This window comes from Drosophila takahashii, chromosome 3R, assembly GCF_030179915.1.
Source record: "Drosophila takahashii strain IR98-3 E-12201 chromosome 3R, DtakHiC1v2, whole genome shotgun sequence".
In the NCBI taxonomy this organism is placed as follows: Eukaryota; Metazoa; Arthropoda; class Insecta; order Diptera; family Drosophilidae; genus Drosophila; species Drosophila takahashii.
The window spans coordinates 1424261-1441425 of record NC_091681.1 but is presented as its reverse complement, the minus strand read 5'-3'; the positions used below and the strand labels follow the sequence as shown (position 1 = coordinate 1441425).

The 17165-nt window shown below is 37.2% G+C and overlaps 1 protein-coding gene across 12 annotated transcripts in view; it reads left to right on the top strand.

The window, feature by feature from the left end:
* Positions 1-17165, top strand: part of Myo81F (Myosin 81F) — a 1428838-nt gene that overhangs the window by 117597 nt on the left and 1294076 nt on the right. For all 12 annotated transcript variants that reach the window (XR_011419017.1, XM_070216714.1, XM_070216710.1 and 9 more), the window contains exon 3: positions 1115-1177. Coding sequence is in view for 11 of the 12 variants with exons in the window: in XM_070216714.1 (XP_070072815.1) it covers positions 1115-1177 (63 nt within the window). In the remaining variant the exon portion in view is untranslated. The remainder of the gene's footprint in view (positions 1-1114; positions 1178-17165) is intronic.

Below are 17165 nucleotides of genomic sequence, written 5' to 3'. Positions count from 1 at the left end.
TTGCAAATTAATAATTGTTTCAAAATATCACGTCGGGGTCACCAATGTTCAGTCATTGAGATTTTTCAACGACTATCCTTTAAACTCGAATAATAACGCCGATATAATTAGTTAAACGTTATAATAAGAATTTTTATTGTTGCGGATAATATTGGAGGATACAGAAAATATATGCCAATATATTGAGCGCGCGCAATGAATGTACATGAGAGAGTGATCCCGCTTTAGATAATTAGCGCAGATAAAGCTCTCTATCTGACGATGCTGCCGATAAGCGCTGAAGTCGAGCGGCCGAGAGAGAGAGAGAGTCGGCTTGCGACCAACGAAGGCGAGAACATAAGCAATTAGTATGTAATACGAAAGCTTTGTTTGAGCTTTTTCTATAAGTTAGGTGGCGGCTGCTGCTTGTCCCGACAGTACGTAAAAAGTAGATTTAAGATGTTAGTCACACTAAAATCAAATTTTGGAGCGCAAAATGTTCACTAAAACCTGACGAAAAAAGTACGGCATACTTTTGGGCTCTCTTAGCAAAGCTTCAAAATAGCTCGACTTCGAGTTAAGCCTTCAAAAACATAAAGTACCGAAAACTAAGGCAGACACGCACCGAGTCGGCGGGCTACGCTTTTAGTAAATTGGTCAACGAATTTTTTTTTTAAGGAATGAACTAATTTGGTAATGGCACTCAAAAGCACTTGAAAAGCAACGCACTCGTTTGCTAAAAAAAGCCGTAAAAATCAACAAATACTTTAGTTTTAGGAAACAAGTAAGGCATACGACTTATATTATATTTTTTATTTGTTGAAAGTAATCACATCTACAAGTTTTGTGAAGAGTCGAACAGCTACATCAGGCTCTTTGACTTCAAGATTTTTTTTAAATTCCATCAATATTTGATGAATTTCCCACTTTGAAAATACGGTAAAAAAAACTACTTGCCCGAATTCTTTTAATCTTTGGCATAAATTAGTTTAATGTATTATGAAAAAGAATTCAAACTAAATTAGGTAATTTTCTTAAAAAAAAAATTGTGTTTTTGGCCAAAAATTGGATCGTTTATTATATTTCGGTATATTTCGATAATTTCGGTTGGTTTCCCTATATTGAAAAATTATAGACTTATACCGGTTCAATACTTATAGCTGTAAATCCCTATAAGTCCATAAATATATATAATAAGGTAAGATAATAAATTAAGAATGTGAAAAATTGATTGAGGTGCTACGGTAAACATGCTATCAGAAATTTCAGTCACCTCTAATGCTGTTAAGACATTATATTGTTGCGCTCATTTACTCCTTACGATTTATCGATAATGACTTAAGCAAGTATAAACTTGCTTATGTGTTAACTAACTGACTGAATTTATTTTAAAATTTTGTTTGGTATATTAATAGTTATCAAATATTTCATATCGAAACATTAATTAAGAAGATATAGGAAACTAATTTAATGGCCGCAGGGGGCACAAATGCAAAATACTTGTTAGTTAATTGGTAAAAAGTGGAAGTTACTTTTTAAGATATGAATTTACGTACCCTTTTGATTAAAGTATTTTTAATTTGGTTTTTAATTCCTAAGTACATAGATATATTTATTGCAAAGGAAATTTAATTATGTAGCCATGTTATTATTGTTATTGATCACTTTATCGAACTAGAGGTCACTTTTAGGGACAACGGAGCAATAAAGAAAAAATTATTTACTCGTCCTTATGTTAGCGCAGATAGCGACAAATTTTGTCTCGGTACTTCATCCACCGATACAAATTTGTGCGGTTGGATTTGTGCGCAAGTGTTGCCAGACATTCGAGTGTTGTCAATCTAGTTCCACTCTTCATTCGAAAACAGCAGATTCAATTTACAGTTGAATATAAATCAAAATTGTAAAAGTCATCCAATTTATTTTCAAAAAAGAGAGAACGCTATAGTCGGGTTGGTGTCCCGGCTATTTATACTTCTCGGAAATCTTTAAAGGTGTGGGCGTCAGACACATTTTTAAATCGTTAGTGGGCGATTTTGGGCATTAGAGAGGGCGTGGCGCTCGGCTGAAATAATCTTGCGCTGCGTAGGAAGCCCATGAATATGTGTGGAAAATCTCAACCTTCTAGCTTTTGTATTTTCCGAGATTTCAGCGGTCATACGGACGGACAGACAGACAGACAGACGGACATGGCTATATCGTCTCGGCTAGTGACCCTGATCAAGAATATATATACTTTATGGGGTCGAAAACGCTTCCTTCTCCCTGTTACATATTTTTACACACTGGCCACAGCCAGTCGAGTTGTTAAGGAAGTTTCTTTTGCTACAGCGTCTTTTTCAAAACAATTTATGCAGTACCGACGTATTAAAAAATTAAAATAACCAAGTTTCCGAAAGTCATAGAAGCCATAGATTCCACGCATGTAAGAATTCAATCTCCCGGAGGCGATTCCGAAGACACCGGTTCTACAAGAAACTTTCTTTCTGCTGACATTGTTTTTTTATTAGTTTACAGTTTTGTTTATATCATCAGCTGTTAGTATGACTGTTTTATGGTATTTTTCGATAGTTTTTGTTCTGTTGTGGTGTTGCCACCTAGTCTCAAATTAGAGCGCCTTTTACTTGGAGTTTTAAATGACGGACGAAAAAACGGAAACCGATTTGCCGCCTGGATAAATTTATCCTTCCATTAGCTACATTTTACATTGCAGGGCGGACGAGGAAACGGCCCTTCGTTTGTTATAATTAACTCAACAGTTTCTAGCATTTCAACACTTGCACAACTTTTCTTTTCCAAATCTAGCTCTTTTTCATTTGAAAATTCTGGCAGCACTGTTGGTCAACCAAAAATTCAACTGTTTTTCTTGTTCACTTAAAAACTGCGGCATTAGGCGAATCATTGGTCCAAGTCATCCGGGATTGTAGCGTCCTTACATATTTGTTCGACCATATTTTCCAGAGGTGCTTACACATATTCGATTTACTGTTCGGAATTGTTGTCTATTGTTAAAGCGTCTTCTCCTGTTAAGAAGTGGCCAGGTGTGATGTCTGTAAAGTCAGAATAATCCGACGACATCGGTCATACAGGTCGCGAGTTAAGAAGAGAGAGACGCGCATCAAGATAGGTTTTGTAGGGTAGTTTTCCTCAAATGCGCAAGTTGAGATCGGGCCACAAAAATCGATTCCACAGCAAAAAATATTCGAGAAGGAGTAATTCTTTTGACAGGCAAGTCAGATTTTCGTTTTTCCTTCTCTGGCTGCAGCAAATATGACGGTCCTCCAAACCATACTGAGTTTCAAAGCTCCTCCAATGACCCTCTCGATGAGACGGCTGAGACGAGTTGGAACGAACTTCCACAGACACTCCTGGATGAGGTATTGTGGAATTATTTATTTATTTTTGTTAATTTTTTCCAAGGCGTATACGGTTATTTTAAATTACTTATTAGTTCTTTCTGACAGTTAACTACTACAAAAACCTACAACGGAATTCATACCTAGTTCATCAAGAGAGATCCCACTTTGAAACCAGTTGCATAAAATCCCTTGAATTTTGGGCTTCTTGAGAAAAATATAATGGTTTTGTGTTTTCTTTATAACGCAAATATACGGCGAAAAAGTGGTAACATATAAGGGTGGGTCGATTTGGAGGTCATCCAATCGTAGGGGGAATCGTATTTTATGGTCAATTCTAAGTAATTTTTCCAAAGAAACTATACCTTGGAAATCACGTTTAACCCTTCGCATTTGCAAGAGAAAAATACTTGTTTTTTTGATGAAAAACATCTAGGTTGCTTTGAATTTGGAACATTTGTATGGACACGAAAAAAGTTATGAATAGTTTGGGCGGAACATAATCAATAGACCATTCTAAGACATATTGCCCAAGAAACTATATGCCTAAAACCTCATTTGACCCTCCCCATTTGCAAAAGAAAAATACTGATATTTCACTTAATTTTTGAGAAAAATATCACCATTGAAATAAATGCTTTAAAGAGAACAAAACATTTTTAACAAAGGGGAGAACTTAAAATTAACAAGAGAGAACGCTATAGTCGGGTTGGTGTCCCGACTATCTAATACCCGTCACTCAGCTAAAGGGAGTGCGAGAGAGATGGATATATACAATTTTTTTAATTGCGTATAACTTTTTAATGAATGGTCTGATTTGACAGGTATGAATATACACAACAAAATTGCATTTATACTTCTCGGAAATCTTTAAAGGTGTGGGAGCCAGACACATTTTAAAATCGTTAGAGGGCGATTGTGGGCGTAGTTGTAGTTTCCGAGATCTCATCGTTCATACGGACAGACGGACAGACAGAAGGACAGACGGACATGGCTATATCGACTCGGCTAGTGATCCTGATCAAGAATATAAATACTTTAGAGGGAAACGCTTCCCGAAAGTCTTCTTTCTATTGCAGGTAGTACATATGTCGGAGCGAGCCGGATCGGACCACTATATCTTAAGGCTCCCGTAGGAATATTCAAACAAACATAAGAAAATTCATTGTAACTTTGTAGGAAGTAGGCGTTTTGATTTTTGACAACTTAAAAACAAAATTTAAATAGGCACGCTGAATCTGGAATCCCTGGAACTGCACCGAGTGAGCATTAAACTATAGGTATTTACTTTATCTGCAAGGGTATATAAGTTTCGGCTGGCCGAAGCTAGCTTACTTTCTTGTTTTCTTTTGCAAATGCGAAGGGTCAAACGTGGTTTTTAAGATATAGTTTCTTTTGCAATATTGCTTAGAATTTTTCCCAAGTGATTATTTGGAATACATTATAATATTTTGTGTCTGATTCTATTATTTCCATCGTTTGAATATAAGATAATGGTTTTAACTTTGTTACATTATTATTTACGTAAACGCTCTGTGTGTAATCTAACTATTATTAAGGAATGCCGTGATGTATTGAGAGTAGTTTTCAGCGAAAATAATAAAGGTAAGTCCAATTATATAGGCCATATAACTCGAAATGTCGGCAAACCTCGGTTTTTTGTATTCTTAGCTATACCGAAGAACCTGTAGGTGATGGGACATAAATTTAAACGGGACTTTTACTCCGAAGCACCCAATTATCGTGGAAAACTAAAAATGGTTCGTGGAAATTTCACAAAGTTCAGTTTTGTGTTCCTGTGACATAAAAACTTTTTTAAACCTTTCTCCGTCTGCCTTTAATTTATTGATTACTTCAATTCCGTTATTTATGACATTGAACAAGATTTTGATTTACGAATTATTCCCTGTTTAATCAATTTATTTATTTGCTGATTAACTTCTTCACAGGGTTCATAAATATCACTCATTTTAAATATCCCTCAAAAACAAGCCGACTATGATGAAAATAAATAAATATCAATCACGATACAAACAAATGGTCATCTTTGCTCATTCAAATACATATGGCTCACTGATCGAAAAATATTCATTATGAGTGAGGAAATTAAAATGATGAAAAAAATATCCCTCAAGAATGATGAAATGAATATTGACAATATTGTCAAAGACAAACACAACAACTCAAGCGTGTTCGATCTATAATGGACAGAAATAAAGTATTTAATCGGTGGTAGACTTAACAGAAGATACAAAAGATGTAACCTGAGTTTACAAACATATGAATTGCATTTAGGTCTAGATAATAGAAAAATAGTAGCATTATTTTGGTTAATATTTTCCTAATTTTTTTCTCACAAAATGTCAAAATGAAAAAAATATTTTGAGGAGAAAGCAGTATAAAGCAGTTGTGATTTTTGTCAGAAAAATATTCATCAGCCTTGCTTGGTTACTCCTCATTTTATTATGACAAATATCACCGCCCTATGTTAAAATTATTTTGTTGGAGCAAAATGGCAGATTGTGAGGGATATTTTACGAATCCTGCTTCTTCATCAAAGGTTTGATGAATGGCTTCCTATATACTGGGTCTTGTTTTGTTTGTATTGAATGTTTAATAGTACGTGTAAAAGTCAAAGTCTCACCTTCCTTGTACTGTATGTCATTGTATTCAAATAAAACTTTCTTTTTTCAAATGTTCTAATCTATGTTCATTGCACTCTTTTAATTCATTCTTAATGGCAAAATTAAATGATTGGTCCTTTGATAAGGGCGGATTAGGGCATTCTAATGCGGTCCTATCCTCTTCAATCTCTTTTAACTGATGGTGGACTAAAGCATTTTACTGCGGTCTTGTCCTTTCCTACATCATTCTCACCATATTTTATGTAAAGTAATGTACCTCCTAACGTCACTGTCTCTTCTTCATAGTTTATTTTTGCTTTACTTTCATTCAAATAATCTCTACCTGTTAAAATGTCTTAATTTTCAGAAAATTTATGTAAATAAAACCTTTGTTTAAGTAGACAGATTTTAAATGGATCTAATGTAATACTCTTATTTAATTCCATTGACCCATTTATTGTGAATACTTTTAATCTTTCGTCTTGTTCTTCATTATTTCCAAAATTATGCGTCATTATATTGATAGATGACCCTGTATCTATCATAGCTCAAAGAAGTTTACCTTTAATCATTACTCTGACATATGGGTAACACTTTCTGTATCCGAGGCAGTTTGCTGAAAATTTAGGTCCATTTTATTCTGTGCACTGTCATTGTCTCTTCGCCTCTTAACAGGTTGTTTGTGCCTACGCGAGTGTGGACACACAGACGCACGGCACGGAGGCGCTTTGGATGAATGGAACTTTGTCCCGACTGTCAGAAAGTCAGCTCGCAGAAGTAAATAACGGGCTGAGAACCGTGTTGTCAACGATGTGGAGGACGGGCTGGGAACCGTGTTGGGCCCGTGTTAAGTGACGGGCTGTGAACCGTGTTGGGCAGAGGTACCGGCAGGACGATTATGACTTGAGGACTACGGGTTGATACGGCACTACGCTTGAGTTGAATCACTAGAGAAAGTAGTGCGGTGAATTGAGACACTGTATTGAGCTAAATATATTCATCTTTTGGTACGAGCTTAAATACTATTCTAACCCGGATATGGGCGTACATAACTATATGGGTAATGCATGTATCGGTGTTGTGTTGACTTCACTTGTAATGGACACGTTCAGTAGCGAACATGGAACCTACTCTGTCTTGGGTTGCCGGCTGAGCTCAGGGCTGGGGTGGGGTTTTAGTTCCTTATCGCGTACGCGTCACATAATACGCATCGACAGAGTAAAGAAACCGGAGGAAGGATAAGTCAAATGTGCGATCGAACAGTGGGTTCATCTAGCTCTCATCAAAGAGGAAAATGGGTGGTAAGATTCCTTTGCTTCGCCCGCCCTGCCTATGTAAGCCAAATGATGGTTCGGCTTTTCCCTTTCTGCTCGATATAATATGCCTTAGGTGCCCATTAGAATTTGAAGTTTAATTCATGTTACATACATCTGTGTTGTACATCAACATAAGTCATGATTGACAGTATAGTTCTAAAACCTAACAAAATAACGCATTCAAGAATCAGTGTCGTTTACTCTACTTTAGACGGATGCTAATTCTCCGTGCATCGTTGGGCAAAATCGTAATTACTGAAAATATGGTTTTATTCACGTAAGCTTTTGCGGTGGGTTTCAAATGTGGGCGTAAACAAAAGGGTATTTATACCCATTCGGCTATGCCGTACTCACTGCTTCAATTGTGTCCAACGGTGTCAGCAGGCCTGTTGACGCTGGAGTAAGCTGTTGGAAGGAAATTAAGACCGAATATGAATATATATATACAAATATATATATGTAGCGTAAGTCAGAGGAATCTCAAACAACGTGTTCTTACCTCAGGTGCGGATATGTTTAAGAATTGCTTATCAAATACGTTTTTCGTCTGTTGACGGTGCTGTTTGCACACTCAGATCGGGTCGCCGAGACGGGTAAGCGCTTCAGTAAAATGTTGCAAGAGTGTTTTATTGGAGATCAATCTAGGTTAGCCCTAGCTCTTTTCTCAGCAGATTTTACGTCCTACGTTGTCTAATTTTCTTTGAGAAAGAACGAGATAGATCAGCCATGTAGCGCAATTTGACAACTGGAAAACGATGGTTGGAAGAGCAATGGAAACTTTCCGGTGCACTGTCACTTTGACAGACAGCGGTACTGCCAACTCGTGGCAAAAGTTGAGGAATACGTTCCAGGAGAATTAGCTGGGACAACCAACCATAATTGAGCCCTCACAAAGCGCAGATTGAAATGACGACTATCCTAGAAGTTGATTCGAACTGAAAAAGAGGATTTATGGGGAAATTCACCACAGGTCCCTCGCGTGGAATGTACCGAGTTCCTTTCCCATGAGGGGGGGACATCTAGGTAGAATTTTGGAAAAATGGAAATTTTTTTTTCGCCTAAAAAATTCTTTAGGGTCTTAAAAATAACATACTAAAAAATAGAGTCCGTCAATTTTTTTTTTTTTAGATCAAAAGTTAAGGACGTTAGGTGTCCGGCCATGGACCCCCTTCAACAAAAAAGGGCCTACGAAGTAATGCTGCACAGCCGCCATTTTGTTTTCGATTTATTTAAAAAAAATTTTATTTTGTACTTCGGACCTAATATAATATAACGTAGTTTACAAATTTTCTATTAGCTTCTTCATTTGGCCAAAAAAAAAAATCCAGAAAATCCGTTTTTTTTTTCAGTTACCTAGATGTCCCCCCTTAAACTTCGTGGCTAGGTTACTCAGAGCAAAGTTCCTTTTAATAACTTCGTCTCCTACTTCAAAGGATCTAGTTCTAACGCGCATATTGTACGATTTCTGGTTGTTCGCGTATGCCTTGGTCAAATTCTTGTGGATAACGACCCGAATTCGATAAATTTCATCAGCTCGGTTCAATTTAACTTCGCCTTCGGTTAGTAAGTCGAGTTTTCGAAAAAGTTTATTGTAATCCATGCGTTAGTAAATGTTGCCCAAACACGGCAAAGTATGGCGACAACTTCATAGACTGGTGGATGTAGTTTCGTAAGGCACAGTTGATGCTACTCACTCTCGCGTTGATTCCTTTTTTCCTAGGACAGTTAGAAGGATGCAGTTTTTTGCATTTTTTTCTTAAAAGATTGAACTTTCCAACGAACTAAAAGTAAAATTTCTTGGAAGTTTATATGATATAGATAATCCAGACCAAAGTCGGAAAATTTTACGTACTTTTCGGTTTTTTATTTTTAAAAAAATAGCTAGAAGACGCACTTCTGTTATTTTCGAAAAAAATAAAGTATGAGATAAAACAAACTAAAAAAAATTAACATCACTAAAAATATTATGTCGTTTAAGATTAATGAACCGTTAAAAACTGCAACTTTCTGAGGCTCCCACATCAACGTTTATAAAACAATCTATTTAAAAAAAATTCTATTTTTTGTTCTTGTTACTTCTTAAGTTTTATATAATCAAATTATGTAAAAAAAATTGTTTAAAAATATTGTTTTTTGATTTGTTTAATGTTAATTTGACATATTCTGAAGTCATCACAAAAGTATGCTACATTTATATTTGAAAAAAAAAAGAAAAAAGTACGGTATACTTTTGGGCTCTCTTAGCTAAGCTCTTCAAAATAGCTCGACTTCGAGTTAAGCCTTCAATTAAAACTTAAATTACCGAAAACTAAGGCAAAACCCCATCGAGTCGGTGGGCTACGCTTTTAGTAAATTGATCAACGGATTTTTTTTTGAAGGAATGAACTAATTTGGGGATGACACTCGAAGGCACTCAAAAAGCAAAGTACTCATTTGCTACAAAAAGGCGAAAAAATTAACAATTATATTTATTTTAGGTAACAAGTAAGACATACGAGCTATATTATATTTTTTACTTGTTGAAAATAATCCCTTCTATAAGTTTCGTAAAGAAGTCGAACAGCTACATCAGCATCTTTGACTTCTACATTTTTTTTCATTTCCATTAATATTTGATAAATTTTCCACTTTGAAAATATGGTAAAAGAAAACTACTTGCCTGAATTCTTTGAAACTTTGGCATAAATTAATTTAATGTATTATAAAACGGAATCCAAACTCAATTTGGTCATTTTCTTAAAAAAGAAAAACGTATTTTTGGCCAAAAATCGGATCGGCTGGCCATGTGTGCTGTGGTGAGTAGCAACCTGTGAATATAAAGTCGATGTATAAGCGCTGAAAGGCACGCTCACTAACCACTTGTCGACCCATGGGTGACCGAAGGGTTTTGGTTGTCACTTTTGATGTTTGGCATACCTCGCAGTTACGTATATAATTTCGAGTCTGTACAACCATGTTTGGCCAGAACAAGTTCCTACGAATGCGATCTAAACACTTCGCCGTTCCGCAGTGGGCTGAAGTGGGTGGTTCGTGCGCGGCCCTTATGACACCTTCGCGTAGCTGGGATGGTACGCATAACCTCCAACCTCCACTATCTGGTTCAGGATCCTCCCTTTGGAACTGAGCGCGATAATAAAGATAACCGTCCGCTACTCTAAAATCCGGCAAGTTTGATTTCAGAAATCTATCCTTGAGGTCTTCATATTCCTGCGAGCGAAAGGACTTAGATGGCAAGTCAATTTCTGGCAGTATATCCAAGTCTACAACCGCGATTTCGTCTTCAAAGGATCTTGACAGCGCATCTGCCACTGCCTTTGCGGTGTTCTGTTGAAGAGCGGAACCCTTGCAGCTTAATTGACCATCTAGCTAAACGCCCGCTCAAGTCGTTCTGATTCATCAGCCAACGTAAGCTGGCATGATCAGTTACTATCTTAAATTCTTGGCCCTCAATGTACATTCGAAATCGTTTCATGGCTAGAACTACAGCAAGACATTCTAACTCCGTTACGGAGTAGTTTCTTTGGGCACGGTTAAGCTTCTTAGACATATAAGCTATCGGCCGTTCTTCTCCCGATGCGTCAAGTTGTGCAAGCACTGCCCCTACGCCTACCGTAAAGGCATCGCATTGGACTATAAAGGGTTTTGTATAGTCAGGGTTTATAAGGAACGGAGCTGACGATAGCCTATGCTTGATGTTTTCAAACGTAGCCTGGGCTGCTTCTTCCCACTCAAATGTTTTCCCTGGTAGCCTTTCTGCTAAGGGAAAGGTTAAATTAGAATATTGACCAATAAACCGTTGGTACCAGCCAATGATACCGAGGAATCGTTTCAGTTACTTCTTTGTTTTTGGTACTGGGAACTTTGAGATAGCTTCTACTTTGGCGGGATTGATCCGAAGAGTGCCTTCTCCAACTAAGTACCCCAAATAATCCACGCTTTTTAAACAAAAGTGGCTTTTGCGGACGTTGATGGTTAGGCCTGCCGTACGTTTTGGTGTTCTATATGCTCGGGACGTGTCCCTTCAGTTGATATGGTACCACTATATCCATCAGGCGACACATGGTCTGGGGTGCATTACACAACCCTAAGAGCATACGAACGAATTGGTAAAGAGGTCTGTTAGGTATCGTAAAGGCCGCGATTTTTGGTCGAGGCAAAATTGCCAGAAGGCGTATTTTAGGTCTAATTTGGAGATACAGTGAACTGGGGGTAATCTGCTATGTAGACCTTCCAGATTTTGAATTGGATAGGCGTCTTTCATAGTCACGGAGTTAACTTTTCGTGAGTCTAAACAAAATCTGACCTTACCAGGTTTAACGATTAAGACAGCTGGGGATGTCCATGCAGTTGAGGGGGCTTCTTCAATACACCGAGTTTGATCATCCGATCGATTTCGCTGCAGAGAAGATTTTCTCTGGCTGGTGAAATAGGGTAAAATTTTTGCTTTATTGGCTTTGCTGATCACGTATCAATGCTATGTTCGATCAGCGTGGTTTTTCCCTAATCCCTCTTTCTCAAAGAAGGGGAAAAGTTCTATTGTTTTTTGTAACTGAAATATCTCCGATTTGCTCAATGGCAACATGTCGAGATTTTTAAAGTCTAGTTCTTCTATTTTGCGGGGCAGTTAATAAGACCGTGAAAGAAAACAAAACATTGAACTCGGTAGCTGCAGCAGTTCCGGTCGGCACAGGGGTAAGCGAGCCACCTGTGCCTATGGTAACCGCCAGTTCCGAAGGGGACCCTGTTTCTGGATGCCAACCTGAGGCACAGAAATCGGTGCTGACCGTAGATACAGGAGGAACCGCTTCTGGGTCCCAGCCGAGTGAGGTTCAGACTGCTGCTGGGGGGCGTAAGAAACTTTCAGTGTTCCACATAGGAAGCAATTGTTTGTTTCTAGATTTACCCCGGATACCAAATCTGAGGATGTTATGGAATTCATACGTGAAAAATTCCCATCCGAGGACATTGAAGTTGAACAATTTCGATTTTCGTACGCCCGTAGGATATTTTCTTTTAAAATATTTGCTCCGCCTGATGTGTTTAATGTAATGGTGTTTAATGATGATTTGGTAACAAAAGAATTTGTTCCCAATAAACCGAGAACAAATAACAGGCCTCCCACTGTGCCTAATAATCGGCTTTCCACTGTGCCTAATAACACTGGTCGACAAAAAAAAGCCCAAGAATAAAAGCTACCAAGAGTACCAAGCTACTATAGATGAAAAAAAGTGACAAAAAGTACTTCAGTAAAATCCATTGTAGCTAAAAAAGTAGAGGTCGCCCAGCTTTGTGATTGGCCACTCTTGAAGTTAAAGGTTGAAAGTACCTTTTCCGCTAAATTGTGGCTCTGGGCTACGAAGGGTTTTCTTACTATTAAGGGGCTGTCCATATATTACGTAATCACGTTTTTGGTGATTTTTGACCCCCTCCCCCTCCTGGTGATCAAACGTAATCATTCAAAAAACAACCCCCCCCCCCCCAATGATTACGTAATCCCCAGAATAAAATTTTTTTTGTTTTAATCTGTGGATTCAAACGGAGATGCAACCCAATCTTTAATATTGTTTATAAATGAAGTTTGGTATGACACATTCGGTTCGTCTACGCTGATATTATCCCCAACATACTCTTCGTCAAGCCATTCCAGGTCTTCGCGTCCTTCGTGTGATTGAACCACTAAACATTCTTTTTTTCGCCGCCCAGCCACTACAAAAATTTTTTCTCTGCTTTCCTATTTAAGTTTGTAGCAGGGACCGTAACTGTTATAAGTTTTATTTTAAAAATCACACTTTAACAGTTATTTTCTGATTTGTAAAGTAAAACTCAAGGAATTACTGTTATTTTTTGAGTTTTATAATAAAATTTGGCAAATAACAGTTATTCGTCGTGATCAAAAATAAAACTCAAACTTGATTTATGGCGATTTTGTGGGTAAAATAAATTTAAAAAAAATATAGGTTTAAAATATGCACGGTTGCCTTTTATATAAAACACGGGAATCATGTTTTTTTTTAATTATTTCATTTTTTCAAAAATGTCAAGGGAATAACTGTTATTCATAAAAATCAAAAAATAACAGTTATTTTTTGAGTTTTATTATAAAAATCAAAAAATAAAAATCATTACGGATTTGTAAACTACAATGCGTGATTTATTTGTATGAAAAATTTACAATAACACTTATTTTTGGTCCCTGGTTTGTAGATATCATTAAAGGAAAAAAGTTTTTAAATAAATTCTTTAAATAAAAAAATTAATATAAAATGATTACGTAATCATTGTACAAGACCCCCCCTCCCCATGTAATCAAACATAATCATTTCAATGACCCCCTCCCCCCCTTGGTGATTACGTAATATATGGACAGCCCTTAAGTAGCAAAAAGTGCCTAAAAATCTAAAATTTGGAACTTTGACCACGGATTTCACAAAACTTCGACGTAATGGAAAGTTTCCAAGTATGAGGTAGTAATCTACAGCTAAAATTCTTTCAGGTTTTGTAGCGTTTATTCTTGGGCCAAGAAAAAGTCTTGATTTTGTCGACCTGTGTAATAGGCCTTCCACTGTGCCAAAAAACTAACAGGTTTATTTCATCATTTCATCATTTACTGAAGATATTTTGGCTTTTACGGAAAATTGGCTGAAACCAGAGATATCTGACTCTGAAGTTTTGTCAATGAACTTTAACACCTACAGGACCGATCGCACCCCGCGTAGGGGGGGGGGGGGGGGGGTGTACTGATTGCCGTTACCTCTAGTTTAACATCGGAGAGACTTAACATTCATAACCCTAACGATATTGAATTTGTTAGTGTCAAAGTGTCCATTCAATCCTTATCTATTTTTGTAACCTGCTCTTATATTCCTCCTGGCTCTGATTTAATAATTTATTAGCACCATCTGTTCTATCCTTTCTTTCCAACAGAGACCTTTTGATAGTTTTGGGTGACTTTAATCTACCTAATATCTCTTGGTCTCTTCCCACTGACTCACTTGTCGCTACTTCATTAAATAGACAATTAGATCTAGTCTTTGTTTTAGATCCACATGAAGTCACTGTAGCTAGAATTGACGCACTTGTTGTACCTGAAGACCGATATCATCCTACTTTGGAATTGACAATTGGCCTCCCCTGTACTGATACCCTTTCTCCTTTAGTTCCTCAAACTAAAAAGAGATGCTTTCGTAAATGTGACTATAATAAACTAAACTACATGATTTCGCAATATAATTGGACTGATTTTTACAATTGCATGGATATTAACAATTGAACTTTTCTATAGCGTTTTAAACACTTTTTTTGACGAATGCGTGCCTGACAGTCTTCCTCCGAAGCTAAATAGGCTTCCTTGGTTTAACAATGCGCTTTAAAGACTTAAAAATCTTAAATCCAACACTTATAAAAAGTATAAAAAAACGGGAAATATGTTGTGGCTCGTTCAGATTTTAATGTTCTCAACAGTCATTGCTATTCCATGTATTTAAATCGATGTAAATTCGAGTTTTCAAATGATCCGAAGCAGTTTTATAACTTCGTTAATGCCAAGCGTAAGTCTTCGGCATTGCCTTCATCGGTACGTTTAAACTCAAAAGAGGCATCGGATTCTGAAATTGCGGATTTATTTGCCGAGTTTTTCCAAACTACTTATAGTTCGGCTGCTTGGTCAAACCCTATCTACCCTAACCACTTAAATAGGGCTAATTGTATTTTTACCCCTGTAATTACCGAAAGTTCACTTTTAAAGGATTTAGCAACAACAACGCCAACGTATTCTCCCGGTCCTGATGGACTCCCTGGGAGTGTGCTTAAGTTTTGTGCTTCAACCATTTGTAAACCGATTCTTAAACTTTTTCATTTGTCTATTTCATCATCAGTTTTTCCAACTATCTGGAAGGACTCTTTCATTATTCCACTCCACAAAAAGGGTGCGAAGGCGGATGCCCAGAATTATAGAGGCATTTCTAAATTGTCGGCAATTCCTAAAGCATTTGAATGTATTATTACTTCTCATTTGCAGCATTTATGTTCCTCGCTGATATCACCGTGTCAGCATGGTTTTGTTAAGCGAAGATCGACTACCACCAACCTACTTGAATTGTCATCAATTGTAATAAATGGATTTAACAATAAAATGCAGACTGACGTTGCATATACAGATTTCAGTAAAGCATTTGACTCTGTTAACCACTCTCTTCTTTTATTCAAACTAGACTTGCTTGGGTTTCCATGTAATCTTTTAACTTGGATTTCAAGATATTTGAATGGGAGGACTCAGAGGGTTATATTTAAGAACGCTGTTTCTAAAATCATCAACGTGAGATGTGGAGTGTTCCAGGGCAGTCATCTGGGTCCTTTGCTGTTTACTCTGTTTATAAACGATCTTCCCTCTATCATAACAAATTCTCGAGTACTAATGTATGCTGATGATGTTAAGCTTTGTTTGACATACAATAATATAGTCTGGTTTCGGCTTACAATCAGACATTGTGTGAGTATAAGCTCTTAAATTTTAACGAAATTATCATCCTCTTTTTTTACCACATTGTTCATCAAATTTTAGTCTGCACGAGCCCTTTCGCGTTCTTTTTAATAATTATAACAATCTTTATCATTTAATTTGCACTTCAACATCTATCCCCGTATTAAAAACTAAAATTTTATCTCATTTGCTTCAATCTTAGTTGTAGTATTTGTAGTATTTGTTTCATGTATTTTCCTCGCGAACTCGCATTTTTGCCCTAATTGATAAAGGATCCCGCGCGTAAAAAGCACGTGGGCGGCTTGTTTGTACTGCATCAACGTCCATCATATATTCTATGGTGCCAGGAAAAGCTACTTTAATCCCGAACTCATTCCAGAAGTCCATGCCGCAAATAACGTCTTGTCTAATGGAGGAAACTATCAGAAATTCAAAGTTGGAATGGATATCATTGTAAGAGATTGGGACGACTACGGTTCCTATTAAGGGTTGGCTCTGACCATCTGCTGTTCGGACGATTCCACTAATTTTCTGAAATTTCTGGTCCGCCTCTATCCTTTTGGCTAGGGTTCTACCTAACACGCAAGCAAATGCTCCACTATCCAGCAGTGCCAGATACTCATGATCAAATATTGTAAGACTGATGAACGGACGGACATCATTAAACTTATGGGCCACAGCTGATATTTGGAATTTCTTTAAACGCCGCCTGTCCCTCCAATACTCTTGTATTCGTCTTAAAGATCTGGACTTCGAAAAATTATACTTCGTCGCAAATTATACTCGCGCAAGCGTACGTGAAATGGCTTGAATTTGGGTGAAGATGTCGGTTCGGGGGAATTGGAATCTTTATAAGTGGATGCATTCAAGGCTGGTTTCGGATACCCGTCTAGGGGTTCTGACGGACATCTTAAGCTTGAGTGAAACTCTTCGTGTCGGTGGCATTCTCTACGTAAGGAGGATAAATCTGAAGTATTTACGTGCAAAAGCTCCTGTCTTAATTCTGGTCTGAGGTTACGTCTGACGCTTGCTACCAGCTCAGCGTCGCGTAGCGGTTCCCGTAAGGCGTCCGAAATGGTTAGAATAGCGGCTAAGACAGACAAATAAAGAAAAGCAGAGACCAAGTGAAAAATAGATAAATATATAAATTGAATTCATGACTTGCAGATGTTGAATCTTTTATATGGGGGCGTGGCACTGCAGTGGTGTCACAAACTCTGCTGGCAGAAAAGAAGGCTGACTGAAAGTCACAAAAAAAAAAAGTATGACACTTAAAAGTACCTCGTAAATGTTTAAAATTGTTTTAAACTTAAAATGGAATTGGTGGTATTCAAAATAAATTTGGAACTAGTTTACTTATTTGTATTCTTTTTTATTTTAAATCTATCTTAGTAAATAGACAGCCCAAGAT